Source organism: Hemiscyllium ocellatum, chromosome 2, assembly GCF_020745735.1.
Source record: "Hemiscyllium ocellatum isolate sHemOce1 chromosome 2, sHemOce1.pat.X.cur, whole genome shotgun sequence".
NCBI lineage: Eukaryota > Metazoa > Chordata > Chondrichthyes > Orectolobiformes > Hemiscylliidae > Hemiscyllium > Hemiscyllium ocellatum.
Window position 1 is genome coordinate 106,924,475 of NC_083402.1, and position 17,836 is coordinate 106,942,310.

The 17,836-nt window shown below is 42.4% G+C and overlaps 1 protein-coding gene across 2 annotated transcripts in view; it reads right to left on the reverse strand.

The window, feature by feature from the left end:
• Nucleotides 1-17,836, reverse strand: part of LOC132824466 (lysine-specific demethylase 4C-like) — a 436,488-nt gene that overhangs the window by 379,527 nt on the left and 39,125 nt on the right. For both annotated transcript variants that reach the window (XM_060839018.1, XM_060839010.1), the window contains exon 3: nt 4,807-4,982. In XM_060839018.1, the coding sequence (XP_060695001.1) occupies nt 4,807-4,982 (176 nt within the window). The remainder of the gene's footprint in view (nt 1-4,806; nt 4,983-17,836) is intronic.

Below are 17,836 nucleotides of genomic sequence, written 5' to 3' on the forward strand. Positions count from 1 at the left end.
TCATAATCATCATCAAATGATTGCCTTATTTAAACTACATGGCTCATGCTTACAAGTTCTGCAACTTTTGAGTCAAAAATATTACTAAATCATGTGGAAATTTCAACAAAGGAAATTCTCTAAACTTGAAGTCCAAAATCCCCTTGCAAATTTTTGCTGATATAGAATGAAGTTACAAACAGAAGTTCTATCGAATGACCTGTTTCTCTTTTATCTTCTTACCACTTAAAATGATAATAGAAGGCGGCCAGCTGGCCCTTCAACCCAGCACTGACATTCAATATTCATCATATTTACACAACTTCCCCATAGTAACCCAATATCCTTCATTTCCCTTACTATCTAAAAGTCCATCAAATTGTGTTGTGGACATACTCAAATGAACATCCACAATTGACCTGGTACAATTTCAAAATTTGTAAAGAATAAAACTTACAAGCATTGTCAACAGCGAGGTGGACAGTGCTAAACTTCAAAAGAACACAGGTTGGTGAAATGTAAGGAAAAGTGGGAAATGAAATTTTATAGTGATGTATTTTCATACAAAATAAAGGGTACAATCGTAAACTGGGTCCAATATCAATGAAACTTGAGTGTGTGTGTGCCTAAATCACAGGTGGTGCAGCAAGTTAAGAGTACAGTTAATAAGGCACAAGGAATCATAGAAAATAGAATCATAGAACCTTAGTGTAGAAGCAGGCTAGGCAGTCCATCAAGTCCACACTGACCTACCACCTACTCTCTCTCTCTCCCCCCCCCCCCTTCCATTCTATCCCTATACCCTGTATTTCCCATGGCTAACCCACTTAGCCTGCACATCCCTGGACACTATGGGCAATTTAGCATGGCCAATCCACATAACCTACACATCTTTGGACTATGGGAAGAAACCAGAGCCCCTGGATTCATGGACTTTAAAAATAGGGAGTATGATACAAAAGCAAGGAGATTATGGCAAACCCATATCAAGTACTGGTTCAACGTCAACTGCATCCAATTCTGGACACACACTAGATATAAAGAAATTACACAGGGTGCAGAATAGATTTGTAAGGATTATTCCAGGATGAGGAACTTTAGTTGCATGGATAAATTGGAGAAGTTAACGCTATTCTCCTTGATGAACAGAAAATTGAGAGGATACATAAGAGAGTTTCAAGATCGTAAGGGCTCTGGGTAGAGTGTACAGGGAAAAACTGTACCCTTTATGATGGTTGACAAAAGCAGCAAAAGTAAAGTGATAATCTTTTTTTAAAAATACACAAACTGTTAGAATCTGTAGGTTACTAAGAATGGTCCCAGAAATGAATGATTTGTTATAGAAGGAGCAGTTGAATATTCTAGGTCTACACTTGATGGAGTTGAGAAGGATGAAGGAGGGTCCCATTGAAACTTGCAGAATGCTCAGAGGGGTGGATAGAATGAACATGAAGGAGATATTTCCACGAGTAGGAGAAACTAGGATCTGAGGGCACAGTCCGCAAGAATAGGGATGATCCTTAAGAATTGGGATTAGGACAAATTTCTTCAGCCAGAAGGAGAAAATCTGTGGAACAACTTGCTACAGAAGGCTCTGGAGGCAAAGCTATTGAGTGTATTTAATAAGGAAAGAGATAGGTTCTTAATTAGTAAGGAGATCAAGGGTTATAAGGAGGAGACAGGATAATGATGTTGAGAAACATGTCAGCCATGATTGAATTTGGTGCAGAATTTATGAGCCAAATGGCCCAATTGTGCTTCTATATCTTATGGTCTTTACAACTACCTTAATAACATAATCCTGCTATTTAAGATAGGAGGAAAAAAGAAAACGTGACACTAAAGACTAGTTTTATTATTATTAAGAAGGTTTATGGAAATTACAGAAGAATCATGATCAAATGTGTCAATAGGCTGAAAAATAGTAGATGGAGTTCAATTTGGATAAATACAAGGTATTGGCTTTTGGCACAATAACCAAGGGTAGGACTTATACAATTAATGGTAGAGCCTTGGGAAGTGTTGTAGAACAGAGAGATCTAGGGGTTCAGGTACATAATTCTTTGAAGTTTGTGTCACATGTAAATAGAGTGGTTAAAAAGGTATTTGGCGCCCTTGCCTTCATTGCTCAGTCCTTGGAGTACAGGAATTGGGGAGTCATGCTGAAGTTGTACAGGACATTGGTGAGACCTCTTCTGGCATACTGTGTCCAGTTCTGGTCACCTAGTTATCAGAAAGATGTTATCAAGCTGGAGGGAATTCAGAAGAGATTTACCCGGATGTTGCCAGGTATGGAAGATTTGAGTTATAAAGAAAGGCTGGATAGGCTGGCACTTTTTTCACTGGAGCGTAGGAGGTTAAGAGGTGACCTGATAGAAGTTTACAAAATAAACAGGGGTATACATAGAGTTGACGGTAGTTGCCTTTTCCTCAAGATGGTGAATTTCAAGGCTGGGTATATTCTTAACGGGAGAGGAGAGAGATTTAGAAAAGACATGAGGCAAATATTTTTTAAAAGTGGGTGGTTCACAGGTGGAATGAACTTCCCGAGGAAGTGGTGGATGTGGATACGATTACAACATTTAAAAGATATTTGGATAAATACATGAATAGGAAAGGTTTGGAGAAACACGGGCCTGGATCAAGTAGGTGGGACTAGTTTCATTTGGGATTATGCTCGGCATGGACTGGTTGGGCCAAACAGTCTTTTTCCGTGCTATATGACTCTATGTTATGATGCTGCTTGTAAGTGTCAAGGAACAATGTGAAGGATCTTAACACACTGATAAACCGACTTGACTTGTCCGAAACTTTGCTGACAGCAGAAAAGGTGGAACAACACCATCTTCCATGAAATTAACCTGATCCGTGGCAACCCGATGACGTCAGATTTGGAATCCTGCCCAGCTTTGCATTACTAGATCAATAATTTCAATTTTCCACTACTGTCATAACTCATGAAAATATGTCAGAATAGATATGATCATTTAATTGCCACCCTTCACAGGACCTGAATACTTTAAGCTACTGTACTCATTCAATTCCAATTGGCTATTGCAGTTTCCTCTTCCACCAACAATGGTATTCCACAATTCCAGTATCTGACTTACAAAGTAGTGCAATTTCCACATCTTGTTTTTACACCAGAGACAATGCCATAATGGTAATTGCACTGATCTGCAATCTAGTGGTCAATATCCTGATGACAAAGTTGAATTCCCACCACTGCAACCTGTTAAGTATGAATTCAATCATAATTCAAGAACTAAAGGATTGTCTCAGTAACAACATTGCCATGGTTGCCTTGTTCATTAAGAATGTTAAGGAAAGAAATCCTGTCATCACAGCCAAACTCCAGCAACAGGGTTGATTCTTAACCGCTCTCTGAAAGGCCCAGCAAGCCACTCAGTTGTACAAAAGCCACTTGAGAAATGCCAGTAAAGCAAGGAAACCACACAGAATGGGCAATCTAGCATTTTCCTGGGTACAGTCAGTTCTGTTATAAAGTGGTTGTCCCGTTCTCATACAATCCCATGTTACAGGAAAATTGCCTCATTGCAGCATCATTTAAACTAATGGGGCCAGATTGCATTAAACCCAATATACAATTTAAAAGTTCATGCTTTAAAAACGGTGTTCCCAGTTCGTCAATCACATTATGGTGAATTTACATTAACGATATGCGCATTACAACAGAACAACCTGTACCAAAAAAAAGGCCCAAATCACACACTATCCAGTCTTGGAACAACATCGTTGTTCATTTAGTGTTTCAGGGTCAAAATACCAGAACTCTATTTTTAACGGCATTGTGGGTATCCCTGCACCTCTTGGACTGTAGCAGTTCAAGAAGGCAGCCCACAACCCCAGCAGCTCTCAACACTTTCTCAAGGGAAATTAGAGCTGGACAATAAATGTTAGTCGAGCTGGCGACACCCACGTACCCTAAAAGAATTTTAAGCAGTTGTAAGAAAAGGAAGTTAGGAACCAGGGAGCTGAACAACAGCTGTGAACTGAAGTAACTAAGCATCTCTTGACTTCATGTTTTATCATATTCATACTAGTCAGATCATAAACTTCATCACAAGAAAATTCCTTGTCTTCCTAGCAGCACCAACCACTCTCTAGGAAATGTTGACCTGTAAGGTTCTCAACGGATACAATGCATCTCAATTGGAAAACAAGAACAATAAATAGAAAAACCACAGCCAACTACAGCAAAATATAAAGTCAGTATCAACCAAAATATAAATCGGAATTGAATTTCATTATGCAATAACAGCATTTCAGCAAGCCAGATTGAATAATAAAGTGAAAAAATTCATGGTATTAATACATTTCTGGTTAACAGTTATGCATCAAAATAGTCTAACATATAAACCAATGAATCGAATATACTTTATTGCAAAACCATGCTGAGCAAAGTGGAGAGTGCACTATCTAAGCACAGGCAATTGCGGATTGTTCCTTTTGTACTCCCTATATTAGTTTAAATGTAAAAATTAAAAAGGTTTTGCACTAATGAATGGAACATCTTACTTAAAAACCTTCCAATGCTTCACAGATTTATCTTACAGCTGATGCATCACATCAGAGTTCTATCAACTGTGTTGTTAGGTAGTTTTGCAGCAATAAAACAGCTTGCAACTGCAGAATAGTTGAAACTGAGCTTTTTCAAGGTAGTACACTGAAACGCAAACTTTAAGCAGAGTGCAGCCTAAGTGAAGCTTGTTTAAAAAGTAGATCTTGCACACAGCATTTTCTCTGAATTTCCTTGATATTGAAGTCTCAGCACATGGAACAATACACACTCCAAGTTAGACTTACTTATCACTGTTGGCCAAGCATTTGAATTCCTTTACTGTCAATGGTTTTTTCTGTATGTTGTATTGTGTAAAGAGACCAGACTGCCCAGTGACCATTTGTTGAATTGGAGCAGGAATAACCAAACTGTCAATGTTATCATAATTTCTTCTAGGTTTCCAATCTTTTGGTGGAATCACCTGTGCAAAACAAAAATGAAACATTAAAAAGTAACCCTACGTATAATGTATTAACAATATTTGTAAACAACAGGCACATTTTCAATCTCAATTACTAATTATACTTCACAGTAATTGAGTCATAGGCAGTACATTTATTAACAGTTAGAATAGCAAGTTTTATCCAATGATTTGCTAATACTGAATCAGCAGAATTTGATTTTTTTTTAAATCAGATGCACCACTATACCTCTAGAGAATGGTAAATGGGAAGGATGAAGTGAAGAAAAGAAAATCAAGGAAGAGAAACATTTTAGAAACAACTCGAAAAACAGTCATACATATTTCAGCATGGATATAAACTCAGATCAATTTCTTCTTAGATTAATACAGCATAGAAACAGATCCTTCGGTCCAACTCATACATGCCAATCAAACTAAACTAGTCCCATTGGCCTGCATATGGCCTACATCCCTTGAAACCTTTTCTATTCATGTACCTGTTCAAATGACTTTTGAATGTTGTAACTGTACCTGCAACTCCCACTTTCTCTGGCAATTCATTCCACATACAAACCACTCTGTGTGTGAAAACATTGCCCTGCAAGTCCCTTTTAAATCATTCTCCTCTCACCTTAAAAATATGCCCCCAAGTTTTGAACTCACCTACCCTAGGGAAATGAGCTTCGCTATTCACCTTATCCATGCCCTTTATGATTTTATAAACCTTTATCAGATCACTCCTTGACCTACTCAGCGCCAGTGAAAAAAAGTCCCAGCTTATCCAGCCTCTCCTGATAACTCAGACCCTCCAATCCCAGCAAGATCCTGATAAACCAGGATTTCTGAACCCTCTCAAATTAATCCCTCCTACAGCACGGTGACCAGAATTGGACACAGTACTGCCAAAGTAGCCTTACCAACAACCTGCACAACCACAAATTGATGTCTCAACTCCTATACTCAATAGTCTGAGCAACGAAGGCAAGCATGTTATACGCCTTCTTAACTACCCTGTCTACCTACAACGCAACCTTCAATACTATGTACCTGAACCCTGAGATTTTTCTATTGACAACACTAGCCGGGGCCCGACCATTAACTGTATATGTTCTGCCCTTGCTCATTTTACCAAAATGCAATGCCTCGCATTTATCCAAATTAAATTCCATCTGCCTCTCCTCTGTCCACTGGCCCAATTTATCAAGATTCTTCACCATCGATCAACCTTTTTCACTGACTGCTGTACCATCAATTTTTGTGTCATCCACATAATTATTCATCATACTTCCTAAGTTCTCATCCAAATCATTTGTACAAGTGGCAAACAATAATGGACACAGCAATGATCACTGCGAAAATATCGCAGATCACAGGTTTCCAGTCCAAAAAAAATCCAACCCTCCTACACCATGCACTGTTTCCTTCAGTCAAACTAATTTTGTATCCAAAAGGCACGCTCTCCCTGAATCCCATGTGATCTAACTTGACTAACCAGTCTACCATGCAGAACCATGTCAAAGGCGTTACTGAAGTCCATGTAGACAACAACTACCATCTGCGCTCAGTATGACAAAATTTAAAAAGAAATAAAGGATACATACAGGTAAGTGAATGAGAAGAAGTATAAAGAGACATGTGATGAAGTAATGCAGCTCAAATGAAATCACAAAGTAAGAATTATTGCACCAGAATGTGAAATCTTCAGCAGACAGAAAGAAAGGAATAACAACATTTTGTGGGTGTATAGAAGACAAAGGTGGTAGAATACTGTTTGAAATGTATGCATTCTCAAAATTTAAACACAATACAGAGGAGCCTCGATAATCCAAATATCAATTATCTCAAGATCCCAAGAGAAACATTACATCAAAGAGATGTTTCCGACACTAATCGCAACTTTTGTCTACAATGATTAAAAATAAACACGGCCTACTGAAATGCTGCCGAGAACAGTGTTTGGCACTGAAGGGAGCCTAGACACTATCTCCAAATGACGGACTGCGCTCTCTCTCTCTCTCTCTCTCTCTCTCTCTCTAAACACTTTCCCTGGGTTTAGGCTGTAGGTTTGCTCACTGAGCTGTAGGTTTGATAACCAGATGTTTCATTACCTGGCTAGGTAACATCATCAGTGGCAACCTTCAAGTGGATCAAAGCTGTTGTCTCCTGCTTTCTATTTATATCTTTCTCCTGGATGGGGTTCCTGGGGTTTGTGGTGATGTCATTTCCTGTTCGTTTTCTGAGGGGTTGATAGATGGTATCTAGATCTGTGTGTTTGTTTATGGTGTTGTGGTTGGAAAGCCAGGCCTCTAGGAATTCTCTGGCATGTCTTTGCTTAGCCTGTCCCAGAATAGATGTGTTGTCCCAGTCGAAATGGTGACTTTTTTCATCCATGTGTAGGGCTACAAGGGAGAGAGGGTCGTGTCTTTTTGTGGTTAGCTGGTGTTCGTGTATCCTGGTGGCTAACTTTCTTCCTGTTTGTCCTACGTAGTGTTTGTGGCAGTCCTTGCATGGAATTTTGTAGATGACGTTGGTTTTTCACATGGGATGTACTGGGTCTTTTAAGTTTGTAAGTTTTTGTTTGAGAGTGTTGGTGGGTTTGTGTGCTACTAGGATTCAGAGGGGTCTTAGTAGTCTGGCTGTCATTTCTTTGTCATCACAAAACGAAACAAGATAGAAGAGACATTTAGCATCATCAACAACACCCTCACAGGCATAAAGTTCACCAAGGAGGAAGAAGCCAACAACAAACTCGCTTTCCTGGACGTCAAAGTCGAAAGAAAGGACAACAGAGAACTACAAACCTGCGTATACAGAAAACCGACAAACACTGACCAAATACTTAACTACACCAGCAACCATCCCAACACATACAAACGAAGCTGTATCAGAATACTATTCCAACGAGCCACCACACACTGCAGCACAGATTAACTTCAGAAAACGGAGGAGAACCACCGATACAACGTATTCAAGAAGTACGGATACTCAAAAAATACAGTCCACAGATTCCTCAAGGACAACCACGACAAATAGACCAAACACAGCCAGAAACCCTAACCACCTTACCATACATCAAAGAAGTTTCAGAAATGACAGCCAGACTACTAAGACCCCTCTGAATCCTAGTAGCACACAAACACACCAACACTCTCAAATAAAAACTTACAAATTTAAAAGGCCCTGTACAAACCATGCGAAAAACCAACGTCATCTACAAAATTCCATGCAAGGACTGCCTCAAACACTATGTAGGACAAACAGGAAGAAAGTTAGCCACCAGGATACACAAACACCAGCTAACCACAAAAAGGCACGACCCTCTCTCCCTTGTAGCCCTACACATGGATGAAAAAAAAACCACCATTTCGACAGGGACAACACATCTATCCTGGGGTAGGCTAAGCAAAGACATGCCAGAGAATCCCTAGAGGCCTGGCCATAAACAAACACACAGATCTAGATACCATCTATCAACCCCTCAGAAAACGAACAGGAAATGACATCACCACAAACCCCAGGAACCCCATCCAGGAGAAAGATATAAATAGAAAGCAGGAGACAACAGCTTTGATCCACTTGAAGGCCGCCACTGATGATGTTACCTAGCCAGGTAATGAAACGTCAGTGAGCAAACTTACACCTTAAACCTCAACCTGACCTAAAGACCTTCTCAAACCTTGCAAAAAAACTTTCCCTGGGGTTCTACACAGGGGTGTACCCTAAATCCCCGCTTCCCCAGAGAATCTCTCCAACACTGTCCTATACAGAGGAAAGGTGGAACTTGTCAATAAGTTGCAATAAAAGGTGTGTGTGAGACCCACCTCTCCCCAAAGGCAGCAGCAGTCATACTGTTGGTGTCCAGTGTGTGTGTGTGTGTGTGTGTGTGTGTGTGTGTGTGTGTGTGTGTGTGGGGGGGGGGGGGGGGGGTGTATGGAGATGGCAGACGGGGTCTGGTTTGAACAGAGTTGGGGAAAGCAGGGTGAACAGAGGTGGGTTTATAAAGAGTTGGGGTGGCTGGTCTGGATGGATATGGGAGCGGGTGTGGACGCGGACGGGGGTGGGCTGGGCTGAAGGGCAGATGGGGATGTGTTTAGACAGGATTGGGAGTGTGATTGGGTGGAGTTGGGGACTGACAAGGGCAGGCGGGTTTGGATGGGGTTGGGGGGACTGCCAACACAGAGGAAGAGTGGGGTCAGACTGCAGGGTGCAGACGGAGGACAGACAGAGAGCGGAGATTAGGTGGGGGCAGGGTTGGGCAGAGTTGGGTGTGGACGGGGGACAGGGTTGGATGGGGTTGGGGCGGACAGGGGCAGGGCTGTGGGGGGTGGATGAGCATGAGCGTGCACGGAAGGTGTGCTGATGCCTTGTCTCTTGAATGGGCAGTGGACTTAGCAAGTGTTCGTTCTGTCAATCCCTTTGAACTGATGCGGGGTGGGGGGGTGCAGGCTTCAGCAATGCTGCAGTTCCCTTACACATAAGTGTGTCTCTGCTCAGAAACAAACCCTGAGACAGAGAGAGGGAGCAAGGCAGGCAGAGCAAGGAACAAGGAAACTTCAGAAAACTCTGAGCCCCAGAGGAGAGGCATTGAATCAAATAACTGAATAATCAATTATCCAAACAAAATAGTGCCCACCCATCTTATTTGAATAGTCGAGGTTCCTCTGTATATAATTGAATTGTATGATGTTTTAAATTGAGGTAGACTCTAAGATATGGAGGCAAATGAAGGACCAAACATAAATGGCATCAGAGGTAAAGAATGCTCTGAAAGTGATGAGTATAGGAAAAGCTCCAGGCATAAATGAAGTAACAACAAAACATTTAAAATCCCTTGGACAAACTGAATTAGAATGATGACAGAAATTTGCAATTATATACATGCCAAAGGATATATTCCAAATAACTCAAGGCATTCATTATTTAAGTTACTTAACAAACCTAAAGCATTGGAACGCCATCATTTCAAAATACTAACTTCCATGAATTATTGGATTAAAGTGATCTGGAAAATTACAATAGCAAGAAGCAAATTTGAAACAGAAGTTGGTGAAACACAGTCTGGATTTACAACTGGAATAAGAATGAGAGAGGAAATACTTAACCATAAATATCCAGAAGTAAACAAGAATACTTAAATATGCTTCATAGGCTATGAAAAGGTATTCAGTTGCATACATCATCTGAAGTTAATAGCCATGTCATAGAAATGTGACACTGGCGTTAAATATCAAGAGCCTATATTAGGACTTAATAGTGACTGACTGTCCATCGAGAAGAGGGACAAGAAAATATGTTTCAAGTGAAGACAGAAGTACCAGAGGGCTGAGTACTGTCACCAAAATTATTCAATCTGTACACAGAACAAATATTCAGATAATAAAGAAGTACTTCAGAAGTAAATACTGGAGGTAAGAACATGAACTCACACACGTGATCCATTGTTACAGGAAAATCAGAAGCGGACCAATGAAATATCATAAATCAAATAAAATCCGGAAGTTTGAAAAAGGGAATGAGTATTAACACCGAAGAAAAATAAGCAATGAGAGAAGGAAAATATTAGGAGAGCTACTTCCTATACTCATCACTTTCAAAGCATTCTTTACCTCTGATACCATTTATGTTTGGTCCTTCATTTGCGTCCAAATCTTAGAGTACACCTCAATTTTTATCATTATACAATTCACTTCTATACTGTGCTTAAATTTTACAAATGATACCTTTCAAACAGTATTCTACCATCTTTGTCTTCTATACACCATATTGTCACACCAGAACAAGTATTTAGTCAATTCATAACAGAAGATGGGAGATGTGATACAGAAGGTAGAAAGAGGATAAAGATAGCCTGACATAATTTTGCAAAGATTAAGGCTGTGCTTACCAATAAGCAAACACAAACTTGCAGCAAAGAGAAAGAGTCACAAATTGCAACCTTCTATCCAGAAACCTGAGCAATGAACAAAGATCTGTGGAAGAGAAGTCCTTTAACATGTGGATGCTAAGTGGTAGGTTAAAAATTCCATTTACAGATCATAATGTGAACAAAAAGGTGCTTGAAATTACCAAAGCAAAGAAACTCATGTGACATCCAGGAAAAAAAAACCAAGATTATGGGCATTTGGTCAAATCTGAAAATCTGGAGATTTCTCCAACACGGATTGTAAGGTAGCAGAAAGAAGAATCAACGTAGGCATAGGTAAATGACAGATATTACTGAGCATTCATACACAAGCTTCAGTGGAAGTGTTAAGATGGTGCAAGATAGACAAGTGGTTCTCCTGATCAGAGTCGCTGCAAGAAGCAGCAACACAGAGTGAAGGGATTTGGGGAGTGCAAGATGCAATGAGGCTGAAGAGCAACCATGGTCATATTGAGTATATACCGAATGGAGCAGGTTCAAGTGGCCACATAGTCCACTCCAACATTATTTTTAATTAATAATTCATTGACTCTCCTAATGTAGGAATTTTTAAGAAACGTTCTTCAAACTAATCAATACTTAAATAGTTGTTTTAATTATCCACCTGGTAAAATTCTGGTAAAGCCAATCATCAGATCAAAGCTACAATCAAGAGATAAGAGCAGGACAATGTTTCCTTCTAACGTTACTAGGTACAACTCCACGATATACAACAAGTGATTGTGATGGTGGAACTCGGTCCTTCCCCCCCATCACTACTGTCATTTTTTACATAAAGCACCAGTTCTTCTCATTTTAAAACAATGCACAGTACTGATCAGTGGATGATGGTGTCAGGGAGAGAAGAATGCATGAATGGAGCACCAACCATTGATGAATAAACAGTGAAATGACGAAGTTACAAGGAAACTGAGTCAAATATAGTTATGTCCAAGTTACAGGAACATTGTATGAAATATTTTAATCAATTTTAATTACCTCAATTTCAAAAGATCTCTCTCCGAAACAATTTCCTTTGAGAATACAACACTCAATTTAATTTGGTATCATTATAACCCAGCTGTGATTTTGATGCTTGCCAAAAAGGCAAAGAAATTAAATGCTCCCAATGCTAATCTAGAAAGTATTTGTATTTATACATCACCTTTAAAGTGGCAAAGAATCCCAAGATATTTCCCAACAGCATTAACAAAATTTGAGACCAATCCAAATAAGGAAATATAAGTACTACTTAGTCAAAGTACAGGTGCACAATCTTTTAACCAAAATGCTTGGGACCAGCTGGTTTTCCGAATTCAGAATTGTTCGAATTTCAGAATAAGAGACAGTTTGATGGTGAAATGTTTTAAAAATCTTACTGGAGGAGCAGACTCACTGAGTAAAACAGGCCTTGAGACAGAATTGAGGCCTGTCAGTGCAGGACCATGAGTGACATGCATCACATGGGTGTCGACTTGGGTTAACTGTTTGTACGTTAAACGACCTTGTTAATGAGAAAAAAACTTCTACAAAAACAAACTTCAGACTTTGGAGTTTTTTGGATTTTAGGATTTATGATAAAGGGTTGCCTACCCTGTACTACATTTCAAAGGATTTGTTGTCCGTACATGCTGGTAGAAGTGAATGGGACTTATTATTAGCTTTACCTGGTGGTCTCGTGGTTACGTTTTGGCACTTTCAGCACTTCGGCCTGGGTTCCATTCCTGGTTAGAGAATGAGAATTTATAGGGCTCTTTGTGACACCGTGGCAATGTCCCTGTTTCTGGACCATGAGGTGGGTTCAAGTTTCACTTGCTCTAGGCTTGTGTAATGATATCTCTGAACAGGTTGGTCAGAAAAATAGCTAATAAAAAATTATTTTAAAGATTTGTAACTGGGAATGGGTTTACTTCGCAGTCCAAGTACATGATTCTTTCAAGATATTGGAGTTTTGAGAGAGATTGAGATCAGACACAAGTGCTAACTAAGCCTGTGTTCTTGGATGCTGTTACAAATATACTTAGGAAAACAGTCAAAAATTGTACAGATTGTCCTCACCTAAGGTTAGAATTGTGTTCCTGAAAATCCTGACTTAAGACAAAAAACTTTAAGTGAAGCATTGATTCCGACATTCAATATTAAAATTAAGTGTCATAGGGCCTTCATTCAAGAAAAAAAAACATTATTCTTTTACCCTGAAGTGTAAATATATCAATATAAATGGATAAATCCTACAGTGGGCAAAGTGACATAAAGGAAACTGTTAAATAAAGAAAAAAAAAACACTAATATAACAAAAATATTAAATTGCAGCATCTTCAGTCATGAATTTTATACTGCACAATGAGGTGGATGTGGCTGGCTGCTACCATGTCAGAGGTCTGCCTGGATGATTGCTTTCTGGGTCTTTTTTTGTTGCTGGTCACAGAGCCTTGGCCTTCATCCCCTTTTGCTGATCATGGCTAATGGTCAGTCAGGCTGTGGAGGGCAGCTGTGGACTGGATGGAATGCGACAACCCTCCTGCACTGTTCCACAAACTATTCCTGCAGGAGCCTGCCATTCAGGCTGCTCCCTCTCAGAGAAAGGAGGGACTGTCAAACTCAGACGTAACCAGCACCTAGGCAACTGCCAAACTCAGTCATGGTGACTCTGATGAGCGCATGACTCCAGGAAATGCACTGGGAGGGGTGGGGGCGGAGTGCCTCACTGCAGACCTTGGGAAGCACCGTAGCACAGGAAAAGACTAAGTCAGAAGGCTGAGAGTGTCGTCAAGTTGAAAGAATGTTTGACTGTGTCAAAATGATGCCAATCAGGTCAAGTAAAGTACTATGGTAAACCACCTGTGAACATATTTGTGACACTCGGTGAGAATTCCAAACCAAATAACTTACTAACATTAAAGAAGAACAACACTAAACACTACAATTTTAAACACTGTCTCCCTGTACAATTAGAAGTGATTAAAACAATGAAACAGTTTCAGATGTGACTGGGATTTTGAGGTTTAGCCAACTAGGTAACGAGGGGAATTTGCAAAATGTGTTGCTGGAAAAGCGCAGCAGGTCAGGCAGCATCCAAGGAGCGGGAGAATCAACGATTTGGGCATAAGCCCTTCAGGAATGAGGAGGGTGTGCCAAGCAGGCTAAGATAAAAGGTAGGGAGGAGGGACTTGGGGGAGGGGGCATTGGGAGTACGATAGGTGGAAGGAGGTTAAGGTGAGGGTGATAGGCCAGAGAGGGGGTGGGGGCGGAGAGGTCAGGAAGAAGATTGCAGGTCAAGAAGGCGGTGCTGAGTCCAAGGATTGGGACTGAAATAAGGTGGGGGGAGGGGAAATGAGGAAGCTGGAGAAATCTGCATTCATCTCTTGTGGTTGGAGGGTTCCTAAGCGGAAGATGAGGCGCTCTTCCTCCAGGCATCGTGTTGCCATGGTCTGGCAATGGAGGAGGTCAAGATCCTGCATGTCCTTGGCGGAGTGGGAGGGGGTGTTAAAGTGTTCAACCACGGGGCGGTTGGGTTGGTTGGTCCAGGTGTCCCAGAGGTGTTCTCTGAAACATTCCGCAAGTAGGCAGCCTGTCTCCCCAATGTAGAGGAGGTCACATCGGGTGCAGTGGGTCCAGTAAATGATGTGTGTGGAGGTGCAGGTGAATTTCTGATGGATATGGAAGGATCCCTTGGAGCCTTGAAGGAAAGTGAGGGGGGAGGTGTGGGCGTAAGTTTTGTATTTCTTGCAGTTGCAGGGGAAGGTGCCGGGAATGGAGTTTGGGTGGGTGGGTGGGGGGGGGGGGGGGGTGTGGACCTGACGAGGGAGTCGCGGAGGGAGTGGTCTTTCCGGAATGCTGATAGGGGAGGGGAGGAAATATATCCTTGCTGGTGGGGTCTGTTTGGAGGTGGTGAAAATGACGAAGGATGATACGATGTATCTGGAGGTTGGTGGGGTGGAAGGTGAGGACCAGTGGGGTTCTGTCCTGGTGTCGATTGGAGGGGCAGGGTTCAAGGGCGGAAGAGCGGGAAGTGGAGGAGATGCGGTGGAGAGCATCGTCAACCACGTCTGAGGGGAAATTGCAGTCTTTAAAGGAGGAGGCCATCTGGGTTGTTCGGTATTGAAATTGGTCCTCCTGGGAGCAGATGCGGCGGAGGTGAAGGAATTGGGAATATGGGATGGCGTTTTTACAGGGGCAGGGTGGGAGCAGGTGTAATCTAGGTAGCTGTGGGAGTCGGTCGGTTTATAGTAAATGTCCGTGTTGAGTCGGTTGCCCGAGATATAAATGGAGAGGTCTAGGAAGGGGAGGGAGGAGTCTGAGACGGTCCAGATAAATTTGTGGTCGGGGTGGAAGGTGTTAGTAAAGTGGATGAACTGTTCAACCTCCTCATGGGAGCACGAGGTAGCGCCGATACAGTCATCGATGTAGCGGAGGAAAAGATGGGGGTAGTGCCAGTGTAGCTGAGGAAGATGGGACTGTTCCACATATCCAACGAAGAGGCAGGCATAGCTGGGGCCCATGCGGGTGCCCATGGCTACTCCTTTGGCTTGGAGGAAGTGGGAAGATTGGAAAGAGAAGTTGTTCAGGGTGAGAACCAGTTCAGTCAGTTGAAGGAGGGTGTCAGTGGTTGGTTCGACGGGAAAGGAAGAAGCAGAGGGCTTTGAGGCCTTCGTGATGGGGGATGGAGGTGTATAGGGACTGGATGTCCATGGTGAAGAGAAGGCGTTGGGGGCTGGGGAAGCGAAAATCATGGATGAGGTGGAGAGCATGGGTGGTGTCCCAATCATAGATGGGAAGTTCTTGGACTAAGGGGACAGGACCGTGTCGAGGTACGTAGAGATGAGTTCAGTGGGGCAGGAGCAGGCTGAGACGATGGGTCGGCCGGGGCAGTCAGGTTTGTGGATTTTGGGCAGGAGATAGAAACGGGCGGTGCAGGGTTGTGGGTCTATGAGGTTGTAGGCGGTGAATGGGAGGTGAAGAAGTTATGGATGTTCTGGGAGATAAAGGTTTGGTGGTGGGAGGAGGGGTCATGGTCAAGGGGGCAGTAGGAGGAGGTGTCCGCGAGCTGGTGTTTAGCCTCAGCAGTGTAAAGATCGGTGCACCAAACTACCACCGTGCCTCCCTTGTCTGCCGGTTTGATAGTGAGGTTGGGGTTGGAGCGGAGGGCTGCACATTACGAGGGTGAGAGGTTGGAGTGGGTGAGAGGGGTGGTCAGGTTGAGGCAGTCAATGTCACGGCGGCAGTTGGCTATGAAGAGATCGAGGGCGGGTAAGAGGCCAGCACGGGGTGTCCAGATGGATGGGGTGTGTTGGAGGTGGGAGAAGGGGTCGTCAGAGGGTGGGCGAGAATCATGGTTATGGTTAAAGAAGTAGGCGCGGAGGCGAAGGCGGCAGAAGAATTGTTCGATGTTTGCCACGTGTTGAACCCGTTAATCCGGGAGTGAGTTTGATGTCCGAGTTAGAACCGATTATGCTTTACAGCAGGTTAACTCAATGAGCTAGTCAACGAATAGCAGGATGCGAGGAAACTCAGAGGAAAAGAGGGCACTTGGGATCCTTGCCCACAGATTCTTGAAATAAGCAATACAAATTAATCGGGTAACAAGAGGGCAGATGGGACATTTGCTTTTATGAGATGGAAGATGTCATCAACAGTGCTATCAAGCAGCACCTGCTCAGCAATAATCTGCACAGTGACATCCAGTTTGGGTTCTTTCAGGGCCACTCAGCTCCTGATTTCATTACAGCCTTGGTTCAAGCATGGACAAAAAGCCCAATTCAGAGGTGAGGTAAAAGTGACAACTGTTGACATCAAGACGATATTCAAATGAATGTGGTATCAAGAGCCTGAGCAAAACCGGAATCAAGGGTATCAGGTGGCAAACTTTCCACTGGTTGGAATCATACCTGGCACATAGAAACATGGTCGTGGTTGCTGGAGGTCAGTCATCTCAGTTCCAGAACACCTCTGCTGGAGTTCCTCAGGTTAGTGTCCTAGGCCCAAACATTTTCAGCTGCTTTCTTTCATGAACTGCACTCCATCATAAGGTCAGAAGCAGGGATGTTCACTGATTATTGCACAATGTTCAGCACCATTCACGACTCCTCAGATACTGAAGCAATCCATGGTCATATTCAACAAGATTGAGGCAACATCCAGGCTTGGGCTAACAAGTGGCAATAACATTTGTGCCATACAAATGCCAGGTTATGACCAGGCTATGACCAGACTTGACTTAAGACACAATCTAACCACAGCCCCATGACATTCAATGGTGTTACCATCACTGAATCCCCCCACTACCAACATCCATAGGACTAGAAACTCAACTGGACTCACCACAAAAAACACAGTGGCCACAAGAACAGGTCAGAGCATCGGTGGTGGAGGGAGTGGATGTTTGTGGATGTCATGCCAACTAAGTATACTGCTTCGTTCTGGATGGTTTCAAGCTTCTTGAATGTTAGTAGAGCAGCATAAGTTCACATAAATGGGGAGAATTCCGTTACACTTCTGCTTTATAGATGATGGAAGACTTTGGGGAATCAGGAGGTGAGTTACTCGCTGCAGTATTCCTAGCCTCTGACCAGTTCTTGAAGCCACTTATATTTACGTGGGGAGTCCAGTTCAGTTTCCTAGTCAATGGCAATCCCCAGGATGTTGATAGTGAGAGAATTCAGTGATGGTAACACCATTGAATGTCAAGGGGGTGATGGCGAAATTGTCTCTTATTGGAGATGGTCATTGCCTTGCATTTGTGTACAGCAAATGTTACTTACCATTTATCAGCCCAAGCCTGGGTACTGTCCTGTTCTTATCACACTTAGGCATGGGCTGTTTCAGTGTCTGAGGAGTCATGAATGTTGCTGAACTTTGTGCAATTATCAGTGAACATCTCCACTTTTGACATCATGACAAAGGGAAGGTCATGAAGCAGCTGAAGATATTTGGGTCTGGAATACTATTCTGATGAACACCTTGCAGAGAT